Source organism: Pteronotus mesoamericanus, unplaced genomic scaffold (assembly GCF_021234165.1).
Source record: "Pteronotus mesoamericanus isolate MK-2021 breed Mesoamerican mustached bat unplaced genomic scaffold, CSHL_Meso_final contig_502, whole genome shotgun sequence".
Lineage (NCBI taxonomy): Eukaryota > Metazoa > Chordata > Mammalia > Chiroptera > Mormoopidae > Pteronotus > Pteronotus mesoamericanus.
In genome coordinates, this window is record NW_026555187.1 from 5629999 (window position 1) to 5646823 (window position 16825).

The following is a 16825-nucleotide window of genomic DNA, read 5'->3' on the forward strand; positions in this document are numbered from 1 at the left end:
CAGTTTTATGAGCTTTTACCTTACATATTTTGCGGTTCTTTTGTTTTGTGTGTACACATTTAGAATTGCTATATATTCTTAGTGAGTTGAACCTTTTATCACTGTAGACTTTTATCATTATATAATATCCTTTTTTGTCTGAGGTAATTTTCTTTGTTCTGAAGCCTACTTATCTGAAGTTAATATTGCAACTACACCTGCTTTCCTTTAATTAATGTTTACATGATATCTTTTTTATTTTTTAATTTTCATCCTGCTTATATTTTTATATTTAAAGTAAGCTTCCTGAAGACTGAATGTAGCTGAATTGTGTTTTTTTCTTTTTATGTATATTTTATTGATTATGCTATTAAGTTGTCCCATTTTTTTCTCCCCTTTCTCCCCCTCCCCCTGCACCCCGCCTCCCTCAGCATCCCCCCATCTTAGTTCGTGGCCATGGGTCCTACATATAAATTCTTTGGCTTCTCCATTTCCTGTACTAGTCTTAACCTCCCCTGCCTATTTCGTACCTACTATCTATGCCACTTATTCCCTGTACCTTTCCCCCCATTCTTCCCTCTCCCCCTGCCCTCTGATCTCCATTTCTATGATTCTGTTCCTGTTCTAGTTGTTTGCTTAGTTTGCTTTTGTTTTTATTTTCTTTAGGTTCAGTTGTTGATAGTTGTGAGTTTGTTGTCATTTTAATGTTCATAGTTTTTGATCTTCTTCTTTTTCTTAGATAAGTCCCTTTAACATTTCATATAATAAGGGCGTGGTGATGATGAACTCCTTTAACTTGACCTTATCTAGGAAGCACTTTACCTGCCCTTCCATTCTAAAGGATGGCTTTGCTGGATAGAGTAATCTTGGATGTAGGTCCTTGCCTTTCATGACTTTGAATACTTCTCACCAGCCCCTTCTTGCCTACAAGGTTTCTTTTGAGAAATCAGCTGAGAGTCTTCTGGGAACTCCTTTGTAGGTAACTGCTCCTTTTCTCTTGCTGCTTTTAAGATTCTCTCCTTATCTTTAGTCTTGGGTAATGTAATTATGATGTGCCTTGGAGTGTGTGCTTCCTTGGGTCCAACTTCTTTGGGACTTTCCAAGCTTCCTGGACTTCTTGTATATCTATTTCCTTGCCCAGACTGGGGAAGTTCTCCTTCATTATTTTTTCAAATAAGTTTTCAAATTTTTGCTTTTCCTCTTCTCCTTCTGTCACCCCTATGATTCAGATATTGGAACATTTAAAGTTGTCCCAGAAGTTCCTAAGCCTCTCCTCATTTTTTTGAATTCTTGTTTTTTCATTCTGTTCTGGTTGAATGTTTATTTCTTCCTTCTGCTCCCAGTCATTGATTTAGTCCCAGTTTCCTTCCCTTTACTGTTGGTTCCCTGTATACTTTTATTTATTTCACTTTGCATAGCCTTCACTTTTTCCTCCATTTTGCGACCACACTCAACCATTTCTCTGAGCATCCTGATTACCACTGCTTTGAACTCTGCATCTGATAGGGTGGCTCTCTAGTCATCGCTTAGTTCTTTTTCCGGAGTTTTGGTCTGTTCTTTCATTTGGGCCATGTTTCTTTGTCTCAGTGCACCTGTTATGTTGGAAGGGGTGGAACCTTAGGTATTCACCAGGGCGGGGCAACCCAGGTCGCTGCATTGTGACGCTATATGTGGGGAGGGGTCTGAGAGGAACCAATGCCACTTGCTTCGTTCTCAGTGAGACGTCAGTCACTTCCCCCTGCTACCCACAAGCAAATTGGGCCCTTCTCGTGCTGATTCCTGTGTGGGTGGGTTTGTGTATGTTTTAGGACCCCAAGGATCTCTCCAACAAACATTCCTGTGGGGCTGGGAGTTTCTCTCACCCCCACAACCCCCACAGAATTTTATAGCCAGAGGTTTCAAGGCTTTCTTTTCCTGCGCTGGAGCCCTGGGTTGCACGGTCTGTTTCGCTCTCCAGTTGTTCCTCCCAGTTTTTCCACATGCAAATGTGGGACTGCCAGGACTGCCAGCCTCTGTCCTGCCCTGCATCCTCTCCACCATGGCTGCTGGTCTCCGCCCCTCCTACTGGTCTGGGTGAACGTTTCTCCTTTAGTTCCTTGGTTGTAGGACTTCCATACGGTTCAGTTTTCTGGCAGTTCTGGTTATTTTTTGTTTTTAAATTTGTTTTTGCCCTTCTTTTGGTTGTGTGATGAGGCAAAGTGTATCTACCTATGCCTTCAACTTGGCCGGAATCCTGAATCATGTTTTTTAGTTGACATCTTTGTCTTTTAATTAGAATATCTAGAACATTTACATTTAGTGTAATTATTGATATGTTAAGGTCTAAGTCTTTTTTTAAAAAATTATTCCAGAGAGAGAGGAAGGGGTTGGAGGGAGGGGGAGAGAGAGAGAAACATCGATTGGTTGCCTCCCATACATGTCCTGACCAGGGACTGAACCCGCAACCCAGGGCTGTGGCTTAGCCAGGAACCAAACCAGTGACCTTTCGGTTTACAGGACGACGTTTCAACAAATTGAGCCACACTGGCCAGGGCTGTCTTGTGTTTTGTATTTTGTTTTCTGTTTGTTCTCTCTGTTTTTTAGTTCTCTGTTTTCTTTTTCATGTCTTCCTGTGGGTTATTTGAACAATTTTTAGAATTTTATTTTGATTTATCTCTATTTTTAATATCTATATAGGTTTTTTTTTTTGGTTGCTCTAGGTATCACACAACTTATAACATTCATTTGATGTCACTTTACTAGTGTGAAGTATAGAAATCTTACCTCCTTTTATGTCCTTTTTACCCTCTTCCATTTATAATATTATTGTATTAAACATTTTCTCCACATACATTTAGAACCACATTGTTTCTGTTTTTGCTTCAACCATCAAACTTAATTTAGAAAATTCAAGAGGAGAAGGAAAGTCTACTGTGTTGGCCCTGGAAGGGAGGTCAGTTGGTTAGAGTGTCATTCCGATATGTCAGGTTGCAAGTTTGATCCTTGGTCAGACCCATACAAGAAACAACCCATGAATGCATAAATTAGTGGAGCAAAAAATCAGTCCCTCTCTCTCTCTCTCCCCCTCCACTTTTCTCTCTCTAAAATCAATATATAAAAATTAAAAAAAGAAAGTCTATTGTGGTACTCATCTTTGCTTCCTGAGTTCTTCCTTCCTTCCTAATGTTCCAAGAGTCTTCCTGTTATTGTTTCTTTTCTGCGTAGAGAACTTTATTTAGCCATTCTTCTGGGCTAGCTATCCTAGCAACAAAGCCTGAAGTATGTCTTCACGAGATAAGGATTCTGGGTTCACAATTCTTTTCCTTAAGCATTTGAAGAAAGTTGTGCTACTTTTTTCCTGTCTTTTTGGATTTTGATGAGAAATCCACTGTCATTCAAATGGTTTTCCTCCTATAGGTAAGGTTGTTGTTTTTTTTTTCCTGGCTGCTTTCAAAATTTTGTCTTTAGTTTTCAGAAATTTAGTAATGATGTGTCTCAGTTTGGATTGCTATGGTTTTTTTCTGTTTTATTTTTTTCTTCTTGAATCTCTTGGTTTATGTCTCTTTTCAAATTTGGGAAGTTTTCAGCCATCATTTCTTTAAGTACTTTTTAAGCCTCACCCTCTTTCTCCTCTCTTTCTGGGACTTCAATTACACAAATGTTAAATTTTTTTTGTTTTAGTTCCATAGATCCCCTAGTCTCTGTTCACTTTTGTTTTCAGCCTATTTTCTCTTTTGGTGTTCAGTTTGGGTAATTTCTATTGTTTTACCAGTTCACAGGCTCTTTTCTTTCCCCCTTCCATTCTGCTACTGAGCTTTTTATTTTAGGAATTGTATTTTTTCAATTCTAAAATTTTCTTTTATATACTTCTGTGCCTTTACTGAAAATATATATTTTTTTATCTTTACCTGAGAACTTTTGTTTTCATTCCTTTTAGAGAAAGAGGAAGGGAGAAAGAAAGGGAGAGAGAGAAACATTGAGGTAAGAGAGAAGCGTCATTGGTTGCTTCCTTTATGCGCCCAGACCAGGGACCATAGGTGCCCAGACCAGGGATCGAACCCACAACCTAGGTATGTGTCCTGGCTGGGAATCAAACCCGCTATCTTTTGATTACAGGATGATGCTCTAACCAACTGAGTCAGTCACACTGGCCAGGGCAAGACTATTTTTTTCATTTATTTCAGGTGTGTTCATAATGGTTTGTTGAAGCATATCTATCATGGCTACTCTAAAATGTTTGTCAGATAATTTAACATGTCTGGCATCTTGTTGTTTGCATGTATTGATTGTCTTTTTTCATGGAGTCTGAGATCTTCCTAGTTGTTGGTATCACAAGTTATTTTTTATCGAATCCTGGACATCTTGGGTGCTCTGTTAACGGGGTTCTGAATCTTACTGATGCCCGGTTTAGCTCCCTTTCTCTGCCACCACGCCAGCAGGGGAATGGGGGCCACTGCCTTGTGACTGCCAGGTGGAGGTTAACGTTTATTTAGCTCCCTCACCTGAAGTGGGGGCTCTTCATCTGCTGGGTGGGGTGGGGGTCCTGGCCTTCCCCTAGGCCTTCGTGGGCACTTTCCTTAGTGGGAGGGATAGAAGTGCTTTGCTGCTGTTCCCAATGTGGTCTCTGCTGACACCATGGGCGTGGGGGTGGCCGCTTCATCTCTGGGTGGTGGCTGCCCACAAGGCCTCCTCTGGCAGCACTCCCGGGGGAGGGTGCGGGGCGGGTGGCTTCCTCTCGCTGGGTGGGGGTGGAAGTCGGGTTCCCTAGCGGTCTCTGCTGACGCTGTGGGCAGGGTCAGGGCTCTTGGCTGCTTGGAATGCGTGGAAGTCCGAGCTCCCTGCTTGACCTTCTCAGGCATCGTCTTGGTGGGAAGGTTGTGGCTCCTCTTACAACCCGGTGAGGGTGACGGCCTAGGCCCCTACTTGCCCTGTGCTGGTGTGATGGGGAAAGTGTTTGGCTGTGGTCGAGCAGTTACTGTATGACAGTGTTTTGTCATGCTAGCTTGCACCTTTGGCTAAAGGAAAAAAGGCTTTTGTTGGGTTTCTGTCCATTGATATTTCTGGGTTGCTGGCTTCTTCAAGATCCAAGTCTGGGAATTTGAGGCATAAAAAACACCCAGGAAACTTACCACTCCGTTGTTCGTTGTAACCCGAGGTCCTTGGCTGGTCTGCTTTCTTCTCTCCACTTTTCAGAGTCCGCTTGTTTGTTTACACATAATGTCCAGGGTGTTTAGTTGTGTGCAGTGGGTGGGTGGAACAGGAAAATGTATGTTTACTCCATCTTCCCCGAACTCATGATTTTCTTCTTATACGTTCCAAGTGGATGGCCCAGCAGGCTCTGAAGCAAACCTTCCTCTGTGCTGTGTTTAAACAACTCTTACTGACCTTAAAATAATGCGAATCCAGTTCTCTAGCCCTGGCCAATGTGGCTCAGCTCTCTTTAACACTGTAATATTGTTTACAAACTCCTACATCTGCCTATTTATAATTGTAAGTCAGAGATCTATTTCAGTTTTTAATTAGAATTGCCACCTAATGTGTGAGATTATATAATATGGAACAACTATGTTAGCATTACAAAGGCCTTTAATAACAGCCATGAATGGATATTCATTAACTTAACATTAAACACGAAGAGAAGAGAATAGTGTATCACCTTAAGCCAGCTGAGGCGCCTGGGTTTGTTATAATACTATAGGCAGTCAGAGAGCTGGGGGGTCTCCACCACTGGCCAGGGTGGCAACAGGGGGAGGTTCTCGCCCTGAGCGTGCCAAAAGCTAGAAAGATGGATGGATAGGGCGCCAAGAGCACCAGAAGCTGGAAAGATAATTGGATAGGAAGAAAGTCCCTCTCCCCCTCCCTATAAGAACCTGGGCTTGTGCAGAGAGGTTGAGATGGTCTTTGGGATGGGAGTCCACCCCTCTCCCAGGTCATGTGGCACCTGAATAAAACCTCTTTCCTTCTGCACCAGCACCTGCCTGGTGATTTTGGCTTTTGTTGCAGCAGGCAGCTGAACTTCCGTTTTCTTCAGTCACAGGTTGGCAGTTCACTTCCTGTATTACCATCTCAGGCAGGTTGAGGTGACTTAGAGGAGACACAACACACTGGGACAAAGGCTCCCGAGTTACAGGTGCCCACAGTGACCCTGCCCATGGCAAGGAAAGCTGTACTGGGCTATGATTTAGGTCATAGCTGTCACTACGGCAGCAGGTCCATCCCTTCAGATAGGACTATTTGCAATGCATGCCCCTGCATTCAGTCTTTTCATGGTCTTTCAATCATACTTTCTGTTTCAGGTAAAATTCTACAGCACACACTTAGCTCGCTTCTCCCACTGACCAATCCATCTAATTTATTGAATTCCTGACTTTTGTATTGGGCTGCTGGCCACGCCACCGAGGCAATTCGAAGGCTGTCCTAAAAAAGGAAAATCTTAGTTTTGGGGTGTTCGGTGGCAGTCAGGCTAGACCTGGATTTGAGTGAGTTCCAGCTCTGCCCTCAGTAGCTGGGTGCCCTCAGGTGGTTCTTCCGGGTGAGAAGCTGCAGCTGCAGGGCCTGCCGTGAAGCTTAAACACTTGCAGTTTACCCAGCAAGCTTTACAGAGCCAGTAGCTGTCTTTGTTTTCACGAGCCTTTACTCCGGGCCACTGACTGGTTAGCAGCATGGCGGGCTGTGGTTTTTGCTGCTTCTGTGAGGAGCGTGATTGCCTCTTTCACATCTTTCCGCGGCTCTGGCAGTTCTCTTTCATTTCAGTCTGTCGATTTATCCATTGTGACATGGAAATCAGGCTTCGTTGATTTCCTTGGGAACATGAAGCAGTTATTAACTGAAATTTTCTTCTTTTTATGTCCCCAAGAGAATCTTCCAATACACTCTTATCCTCTCTTTTCTGCTATGTTTTATTTTTTGCTGTAGAAATTCTGCATATCCTTTGTGCTGCTTTTTGTTCTGTTTATTTTCCTTTGAATGGGAACCATTCTGTCCTCATCTGCTATTTGTCATCACAGAGAGTGGGTAGACAAACTTTGGGCCCCTGCTCCATTTATTTCCGCGCCGCACGGCAGAGGCCTGCATGCTGACGCTTCTCTTCCTTTCGGCCTGAGTTACTGGAAGGCGCTGTGGTAGAAGCGGGGCTCAGGAGCGGCTTTCCTCTGAATCCCTCTCTCACAAACCAGCTCGAAGAGGTGGAGGTGCAGCTTGTCCCCCGGGTTTTTGGTTTGTCCCTCCATTTTGAGGAGAGACGGGGACTTTGCTGAGAAAGTTGGGCCTTTGTTTTCAGCCAGCAGGCAGATTTCTCCCAGGTTGTGTCTGGTCCCATAGCTGCTGAGTGGGCTTGCCTCCCAGCCTCCCACCGCCAGTCAGGAAAGTCTGGTCAGACAAAACAAGGCCATTACACGGGCACCCAGCCTCCTCTTGGGTCTGCTCCCACTTCAGTTAAGCCAGGATGGGGTGAGGGAGGGGGCTGGCAAAGTCAGGACCCCTGTCCCCTGTCTGTCCTGCTGCCCTCTCACCCCCTGGCCCACCCCGGCCCGGGGTTGGACGCTCCTCCAGGCCACAGGCTGGGGCAGGGGACCTGTCAAGCCCTCAGAATCTCCTCTCACAGTCATGCCCCCTCCCCGAGGCTCACGACTTACTTGGCTCCCTGAGTTCTCTTTGCATTTGGTCTTGTCTTTAGTCAAGGTCTTTTTATTCTTTGTTAAAAGATTTTATTTATTTATTTTTAGAGAAAGGGGAAGGAAGGGAGAAAGAGAAGGAGAGAAACATGGATGTGTGAGAGAAACATCAGGTTGCCTCTCGCACACACCCAGTCGGGGACCTGGCTTGCAACCCAGGCATGTGCCCTGACTGGGAATCCAACCGGCAACGTTTCTGTTTGTGGGACGATGCCCAACCCACTGAACCACAACAGTCAGGGTCCTTTTTATTCTTGAAAAACCATTGGAAAGATAGTTTTCATAAATGTGATATAATACCACCATCTTCTTAAGAAATACTCTGGGAAAAATGGCAAGAGGGCAAAGTGTATCTTAATCTTCCTCCATTTTTCTGTCCCCAGGCCTCTTCTCCCAGCCGGCCTTGGGAGGTGTCCTCTTCCCCTGACCTCACCCATAGATCCTAGAAAGACCTCACTTGGACTCTCCCACTCCTTTCCTAAGACCTGGGCCTTCGGTGCTGGTCACTCGGGCCCAGCTTGCTCTCAAATTCTGAATTCAGGATGCTCAAGGGCTTACAGTTCAGCACCTTTCAGGACACAGCAGGATGGATTTCAACCTTGGTCTCCTAGATTATTGTAGCCCTTGTTCCATAGCCAGATTTACAAGCCCTATTTAAGATGGGTGCTAGAGTTTTTTCTGGATGTAGTAAGGCAGTATAATTGATGGCCTGCAAATCAACAAGCCATATTCTGGCCTGTTATCCACAAGGCTGGTGCCCCTGGTTAATGACCCTTTAATGAGGGTTGGACCTCTTTACAGGTTCCATCAGTAAGGGCCAAGGAAGGACAGTGAAGCACAAAACTCTGGTACCCGCACGACCTCATAAATAGGAGCCACTCAAAGTCTTCACTGGATGTAATTGATCCTAGGACACTACGTGCGCTCCCGGGCAAAAAAAAAGAAAAGAAAAAAGAAGAAAAAAAAAAAGAAGTCAATCACACGCCCTCTGTCTCTTCTGCGATGTCTCCCCCGGGTCGCGCGGTGGCGCTGCGCCTCCGCCAAGTCCCAACTTTTTGTGCCGCGCGAAAGGGCGTGCGGGCTTCTGAGTACCCTCGGGGCGGCGGAGGCTCTTGGGACGGCTCGGGTGAGTGCGGGAGCCGGGCCTGGGGCGGGCAACTCCGTCGCGGCCCGCCCGGGCCCTCCCAGCCTCTCGCACCTGGGTTGGGGAGGGCCGACCGCGCCCGCTGAGCAGGCTCGAGGCGGCCCCGGCCTCTCTGACTCTTACCCCCCGGGCCAAGAGCCCGGGCGCAAAGGCCCTACAGCCGCGGGCGCCAGCGGGGCCTGGAGCCCCTCCGGTGCCCATCTGCTGTTGTGCCAGCGGCCCTGGGCACGTCCCTGCTTCTCTTTTGTCGGAGGAGAGACCAGGACCACGATGGCCCCAAGGCCCTTGCAGCACCGGCACTGCGGGGTTGGGGTGGCTCGGGATCTGTGCTCTGATTCAGGCCCTGGCCGTCTGCTCCACAGGCCCTCCCTCCTATCATCCTGGCCCTTCTCTGCTTGGACGGCGTCTTCCTTTCCCCTACCGAGAATGACTTTGTGCACCGCGTCCAGGAGGAGCTGGACCGCTTCCTGCTGCAGAAGCAGCTGTCCAAGTAGGCTGGAGCGAGGGTGTTGGAGGGGCCTGCCCTGCTGCTAGGAAAGGCGAGCTGCACCCCGCCCCCTCTGCCCCTTTCCCTAGTGGTGCACCCCGGGTAACAGGCCTGCAGCTGACTCTGACTTTGGCCTTTTGGCTAACGATCTGCTTTCTGGCCTCTCCCAGTTACATTTTTTCCCATGTCATTCTGAGCATTAACTTCCAGCCTCAATGGGGCCTAACACAGGAATGGCGGGGGTTGGGGGCAGGAAGGGCCGGACCAGTTGCTCCCTGTGACAACCCTTATGCTCAGGTCCTTTGCCGTCAGCCTGACTCCAGTGGGCAGAAGGAGCCTAATGTTAAGCCACCTTTAAACTGGGAGTGCACCTGGTGGCGGTCAGGCCCCAGAGGCCGCCCCGGGAGCCCCTGCTCAGCACTCCTTCTGCCCCTCCCTAGGGTGCTGCTTTTCCCCCCACTCTCCAGTCGCCTTCGGTACCTGATCCATAGAACAGCAGAGCATTTCGACCTTTTGAGTAGCTTCTCTGTTGGGGAGGGCTGGAAGAGGAGGACAGTCGTCTGTCACCTGGACGTCAGGTGTGTATCCTGCTGCCTTTGAGGGCCCTCTGTGGCTCTGGTGGGTGGGCAGGGAGGGATCGAGTCAGTCCCTGGGAGGGGAGAGCTTGTTGGGAACTCAGGGCGGGGAGCCCCGATGCTGCTGCCTCTGTCTTCAGCCTCAGTTGCTTAAAGCCAGCGCTGCCTTTTGTTCCAGCAGTGGAGTAGCTGTGCATTGCCGGTGGGATTCACTCAGCAGATTCAACTCTGCATGTTGGGCCTGGAGAGAGGAGGAGAGAGAGCAGTTGAGGGCCTGTGACTCAGGGAGCATGTGCCCCAGAGGCCAGGAATGACTGTGGGAAGCTCATCTGAGCCTTCACTCACCTCTGTTTCCACGTGTGTCCTGCAGGATCTTATAGTGACTCTGAGCCTCGTGCTTATATACACACGCGGGCGCGCGCGCATGGGAACTTGGGATCCAACCACATTCAATATTTTTCTAGTAACGCAATCCCTAAATGCAAGTATTTACCTGGTACATATTCGAAGGTTCAGCCATCTCTAATTCAGTTTAAACACTGGAGGGAGAGCTTGGCTGCTGTGGGCTTGTTCAGAGATAGCATTCAGCCCCCGCTATGATGCCTTAAGCGATTTTCAAGGGTCATTTTGGCATTGGTTTTGCCTAATGCTGACTTGAGGGCCTCATGCCTGGAAGGCAGGTAGCTCCAGTAAATCATGTTCCTGGGGCCCAGACGTGCTCAGATCCCCTTCTGTTTCTGCTTCAGGTTACCCAGCTCAGATGGACTCTCTGGCCCCTGCCGCCCTCCTGCCTCCAACCCTAGCAAGTACCGAGGTCCTTGGCTCACCTCAAACCAGGGAGTGGCTTCTACACCCCGAGGGGCACGGGCAGGTCGGGGGCAACGGGGACGCAAGCCGGACCAGGCTTTATATGTGCCTCGGGTACTGCGCAGGCAAGAAGAAAGGACGCTGGCCCCTGCCCCGGGGCTCCAGGGTGATGCCCCAGCTGGCAGGCGCCTGGAAGAGCCTGCGGATGTCGGTGCTGGGGACCCCAGCTCTGATCAGGAATGCCCTGTGTTGATGACTGAGGCAACAGAGGACCTAAAGGGCCCGGGCCAGCGCTGTGAGAACGAGCAGTTGCTGGACCCAGGGGACGCTCAGCCCTCGGGACCTGGGAGCCTCCCAGCGACGGGGGACAGCCTGGAGAAGGCCACACAGCTTTCGGCCGGTCTGCAGCCGGATCTGGAAGAGGGGAGTGGGGGCGAGCTGGAGAAGAGCCTGGCGGCAGAGGAGGGAGAGGAAGACGTGGAAGAGGCGGGGCCCGGCGGCTGCTCCGAGGACGAGTACAGTGAGCTGCTGCAGGAGGTGATGAGGCTCTTAAGCCCGGAAAAGGGAGGGCGGAAGTGAGGTGGGTGCCGTTCCGGGTGGATGGGACCGAGGGTCATGGTGTGTGGGGCACGTGCTCTCGGAGCAGGGCTGGGAGCGGGGTGACAGGGTCCTTAGGAGACACGGGGGGCGTGCACGGCAGTCTTGTCCACAGAAGTCAAGCCTCACACAGTGGAGGGGAGAAAGGTCAAGGACGCTGTGTCAGGGGTGTGGATTTGGGTCCTAGCTCAGCCACCTAGGAGCCATTAGACTATGGGCTCAAAAGTCATTTTGCTTTTCTGAGTCTCAGTTTCCTCACCTGAGAGGCAGATGGTAATACATCCTTCACAAGGTAACACAGATAGGATGTATGTGGGCTTGTTTTCATTTATTTATTTTTATTGTTTATTCTATTACAGTTGTCCCAACTTTTTTCCCTTTTGCCCTCCTCCACCCCGCCCACCTGTCTCGCCCACAGTCAGTCCCCACACCATTGTCCATGTCCCTGGGTCAGTTGTACATGTTCTTTGACTAGTCCCTTCCCCTTCCTTCCACCATTCCCCCTCTTTCTTCCCTTCCTACAGCTGTCAGTTGGTTCCATGTCTCCATGTCTCTGGTTCTGTTTTTCTTGTTAGTTTATTTTGTTCATTAGATTCTTCTTATAAGTGAGATCATGTGGTATTTGTCACCAACGGGCTTATTTCACTTGTAAGGGGCTACAGATGTTGGTCATGAAAACTACTCTTCTGCCTGAAGCTTCGTCTCACAAATCTTGTCCCCCCGGATTGTGTGTCTCCCTGAGACTGGCTGTCGTGTTCAGTCGGGAGGGCCGGCACCTTTTATTGCTATTTTATAGGTGAAGGACGACCAGAAAGATTTGCTTAATGTCACATCATTAAGGAGGGAAGGAAAGATCCTGGACTTACCCAGCTCTGTCTCTTACTGACTGTGCAACTTCGGGCAGAATTATTTAGCTCTGATTTACAGTGTTCCCAGGTGTAAAGGGGGTACGTAGAGTAAGTAGTTTTCAGGATTCCATGAAACAGTGTGTGTGAGTGCGTCACCCAGTGGGGACTCCGTAAAGCAAGTTCCCTCCCCCAGGACGCAGCCTCCTCCATCCTCCAGGCCAACGTGCTGTCATGCTGCCTCTCTGAGACCCCTGCCGGGTGCGGCTCCCATGGGAAGCCCCCCAGCACGCACCCCCTGCCTGCCAGAAGCCTGCAGGCCTGTGTGTGGTTTTGCAAGCAGTCATGGGGAGCCCTTCACTAACGGGTTCGCTCTCCCCAGATAACGGACAACCTGACTGAGAAGGAGATCCAGGTAGAGAAGGTGCATGTGGACACATCCCCCTTCGTAGAGGAGCTGCCCGGAGAGCAGGATTTTGCCCACGTGGTGGAGATCTACGACTTTGAGCCGGCACTCAAGACCGAGGACCTGTTGGCAGCTTTTTCCGAGTTCCAGTGAGTGTGGGCGAGGCTTCGGGAGGCAGAATCCGGAGAGGAGCTAGGGCGTCCCTATGTTGTTGGGTACACTTGCCTGCCCCTCCGCTGGCACCCAGCCCTCTGGAAGGAAAGGCAGAAAGTGGATGTTGTTGTTTGGGGCTCCATACTTCCGGGCAGTTCAGCCTACTGGCCGTGACGGGAGGGAAGAGGAGAGCGATTTTTGGTCGTCGACATGTTCCAGACGCCCCAGACCTGACTCTGCTGGCCCGCGCAGCTCCTCCGCCTGCCCCCGCACGTCCGCATGCCTGCCAGGCCCCCGTGGGACCCTGCTGCGGGATGCGGGGTGCCGGTAGCCCGTCCCTGGCCCTCGACCCCCTTGCTCCGCACGCCAGCCTCCCAGTGGGGCAGTCAGCAGGCGGGGGGCCGCCTGCCTCCACGCAGGAGCGTCCCTGAGGGGAGTGAGCTCTGGGGAAGAGTCGGGGTGGCGATGGAGGCACATACTGGGAGAAGCCTGCCCCTGTTCCCCCACACTCCTTAACGCCAACCCGCCTTTTCTCCCTTTCCCTTTTTTTTTCTTTGAATGCTCACTTCCCTTTGTCTAAGCCCCATTCTCTTTCCCCGCTTAGGCTTTTAACAGTCCCTGTCTTCGTGGCCCCTTTTCTGACAGCTCTGCCACCCTCCGTGTCCTCCGGACTCTGAGCTGGAGGAGAGAGGAAGGGGTGGGGGTGGGGCACGCGGGGCTCACTTGCTCCCGTCCCCCGAAGGTGTGGCCAGCCTGGGGCCACCAGTGTAGTCAGTGTCTGCAGAGGGACTGGGCTTGGGGGAGGGACCGTTTTGGCCTCTGGTGGCCTTCCGACCCAGCGGTGCTTTCCTGAGCGGTGGGAAGGAAGCTGACCAGGAGCAGCACCAGCGCCATGCACATTGTAGGTTCTATCCCTTGTCCCAGCCGCAGAACCCTCTTGTCTCCAGCCTCGCCCCACGCGCTCGGCCCGGCTCTGACAGGGCCTAGAGGAGCCTCCCTCACCCCTGGTCGTGCTGTGCATCTGGGGCCTGGCTTCTTCCGACCCAGGAATCAGGGCCCGCCTGGCCAGTGGGGAGGTGGTGTCTTTCTGCAGCTACGCACGTGGTCCTCAGAGAGGGTCGGCTGCGGGCGGTCGTCTCTCTCCCGGAGGAGAGGGAGCGTGGCTTGGGCTCACAGTGGTTGAAGGCTGGAGGTGGGAGGGGACTTCCTTTAGCAGGACGGGCTCTGTCCATTTGCTTTCGTAGTCACTCTGTGTCCTATTCCCCGTCTCAGAGAGAAGGAGGTCAAGATCCAGTGGGTGGACGACACGCACGCCCTTGGCGTCTTCCCCTGTGTGGCCTCAGGTAACGCGGCTTCGCGGTGGACCCGGCCCTTTCTCCGTCGCTGAGGGGGGCGGCCTTGGTTTCCCGGGTGTAGACCATCCTGTCCGGGCAGTGGGCCTATGGCCGCCCCCCGAGCTGAGAAGCCCAGGGAGCAGGGTGGGCTCTGTGTCAGGCCGCACACAGCCTTTCCTGCTCACATTAGGGCTCAGGGGACACTGGACCCATGTCAGAAGCCAGGCCTCCGGTCCTTCCACATAGTAAGTGAAACTGCGTGAATGTGCAGTTTTTATAGGTCAAAAGTATTCAGATCCTGGCCACTGTGTGGCTCAAACACAGGCGTTCTCACTCAGTTCCATTACAGCCTCAAGAAGTGGGCACCTCTCTTTTGCAGATGGGGAGGCCAGGGTTCCCAGAGCGTCAGTGGTCCATTCAGGGTCATGAAGCTTCTCAGCGTCAAAGCTGGGGCCTCAGCCCAGCCCCCTGGCTGGAACTCCAGGAGGTTCCTTCTCCCCCTCGGTCGCTTCCCTGAGCTGCCCTCTCATACCGTTCACTTCGGGTGTATTTATAGAGTGACCCCCCTCCCCTCTTGGCTGGGCTTCTGAACACGAGCTGGGAGAGGCCATAGCTGGTGTGGGCTCAGTTCTCAGGAGAACCTGGGGCCAGGGGACCAGGGCCCGGTGGGGGCTGCAGCCCCAGGGAGAGCGCCGACGGAGAGGGAGGCGGAGGGGAGGCCGGGAGGCCGCCCGGTGCAGTGGAGGGGACGAGCCCTGGCCTGGCCGGGCCGCGGCTGCCTTCTGTGCCCTGCCAGGCTGCGTGGCACCAGCACGTCGCGTCCTGGCCTGTTTTCTCACCTACAAAGGTGACGGGGGGAGGCTTGGACGTGAGTCCCCCGCCCCGGCTCTGACATGCTGTGTCTGTAGGTAGCTCAGGCACAACGCCGAGCAGGGAGCACGTGCGCCCCAGCGGGGTCTCGAGTTGGGGAGAGGGTAGAGTTTGTCTGAGGCTCCCAGGCTCTAGAAGACGGGGGCCCCTGAGCAGGCCGGGGCAGAGGGTGGACACTGGCTCTGCAGGCTTTCCTTTTGAGAGCACAGGTGGCCCCTGGCGGCATGCGGGGCTGGGGGCGGGGCGGGCCCATGGCACAGTGGCATCTGGGCGGCCCTGTCCCTGGGCTCTGAATGGGGCACGAAGTGGCTGCGTTCATTTTGGGTTTGGTGTTGTGTGTTCCTGGGCCCTGAGGGCCTCGCCAGGAAGAGGCGAGGGGGACTCCAGCTCTGTTTTCTTTCCACAGCTGCTGAAGCCCTGACCAAGGATTTCTCAGGGCTCAAGATCCGGCCCCTCACGCAGGGGAGCAAGCAGTCAAAGCTGAAAGCCCTGCAGAGGCCAAGTACGGGAGGGGCTGCGCCCGCTGGGGGCCGTGCGCGCGCGGTTATGTGCGGGCCCTCTCCTGCGATTCGGGCCCCCTTGCTCAGGGACAGGCCCTCTGCGTGGCGCCCGGGCTCCGTGGTGCTCCTTCCGCCCCCGGGGCTTGGGGATGCCCAGGGAAGGCAGGGCCCAGCGGGGAGGGCGGTGTGCCCTCCTGTTCGCCCCTCTGCTGGGCGCTGCTCAGGGATAAGTGTGGTCTTTTCTGCAAGCCCATGGGAACCACAATTTTCAGTGGGTTAAAAAGAGTCCACAGGACGTGTGATCCTGGCTTTGTCACTTACTTAGGTTGACCTTGAGCCAGTCACCTGATGTCTGAGTTGGCTTCCTTCTCTGTAAAGCAAGCAGATGCGTATAGAGCGTGCCGGGGGCGTGGGTCAAAGAGTGGCAGACCCGCCAGGGGAGGCAAGCGGCACCCGAAAGGTGCCAAATAGATGGCAGCCCCTCCCCTTCCGGGAAGCGTGAAGGGGTCTTTCGGAGGCCAGTTTTCTGTGGCTGCAAAGTAGTGGCCAGCAAAACTAGCCCAAAAGAAGCCTGCTGACACCATCCACTCTTGTGGCTTGTGTGGCCTTTGTCCCATTCTTTTTGGGGACAGTAAATATCCTGTGGGTCGTCCAGCTCTAGGTATCCCGGTCCTGACTTGATTTCCCTCCCAAATGGCCCTGCAAAGTAGGGAGGTGAAGGGGGTTGACTCCTCCCCCTCCCTGTGCAGGTGCAGAAACAGGAAGGCCACAGACAAGTGGCAGCGTTAGGGCAGGACCTGGCAGCCCCAGGTGGCCCCTCACTAGCGCCTGACCATGCTACAGGCACAGCGAGGTTGGCTCCGATGGCCTCTGTGTCTCTGGGAGGAGAGGTGGCCATGGCCTTGAATTCAAGTCCCTGTTCCTTTTAGAGCTCCTGCGTCTGGCAAAGGAGAGACCACAGACAAGCACAGCAGTGGCGCGGAGGCTGGTGGCCCGGGCCCTGGGGCTTCAGCACAAGCAGAGAGAGCGGCCTGCTGTTGCGTCTCCTACCTCCGCGAGGCCCTGAGCGGCCAGCCCGCCTGGCCGGCCTGGCTCCGCCTCCCCAGGACTTGCTGGCGCCCCGATGCCACAGCCTGTACAGAGAGAACAGCCCTGTGCTCCCACGGGAGTGTGGGGCATCACTGGGGCGCTGTGGGCTTCAGTTTAGTTTCAGAAATGGAGACAAAAAATAAAATGTTATAATGTGATTGCTTCAAAATAATGATCTACCGTGGGACACCAGGGGGTGCTGTTTGTCTCCCATTTTAGACCTGGGGGCGCTGAAGAAATTGGTCACTTGGGGAGACTGGCCCGGAGGGTTCCGCTGGGCCTGCGAGGCTTACTGCACAGAGCCTGCCCGGCTGGGGGGCGGGAGGCAGGTCGCGCCCAGTGTATGATGCCTGCGCTGTCTCCCCTCACAAGTGGGGTGTCCTACCT

The 16825-nt window shown here is 52.4% G+C and overlaps 1 protein-coding gene across 1 annotated transcript in view; it reads left to right on the plus strand.

The window, feature by feature from the left end:
- Window positions 1-16610, plus strand: part of R3HCC1 (R3H domain and coiled-coil containing 1) — a 32985-nt gene extending 16375 nt beyond the window's left edge. Inside the window, exons 2-10 of the mRNA XM_054578818.1 lie at window positions 8433-8479; window positions 8677-8757; window positions 9138-9265; window positions 9703-9840; window positions 10584-11181; window positions 12469-12641; window positions 13918-13988; window positions 15256-15351; window positions 16279-16610. Of these exons, the coding sequence (XP_054434793.1) occupies window positions 8433-8479; window positions 8677-8757; window positions 9138-9265; window positions 9703-9840; window positions 10584-11181; window positions 12469-12641; window positions 13918-13988; window positions 15256-15351; window positions 16279-16415 (1469 nt within the window). The 3' untranslated portion in view covers window positions 16416-16610. The remainder of the gene's footprint in view (window positions 1-8432; window positions 8480-8676; window positions 8758-9137; window positions 9266-9702; window positions 9841-10583; window positions 11182-12468; window positions 12642-13917; window positions 13989-15255; window positions 15352-16278) is intronic.
- The last annotated feature ends 215 nt before the right edge of the window (window positions 16611-16825 follow it).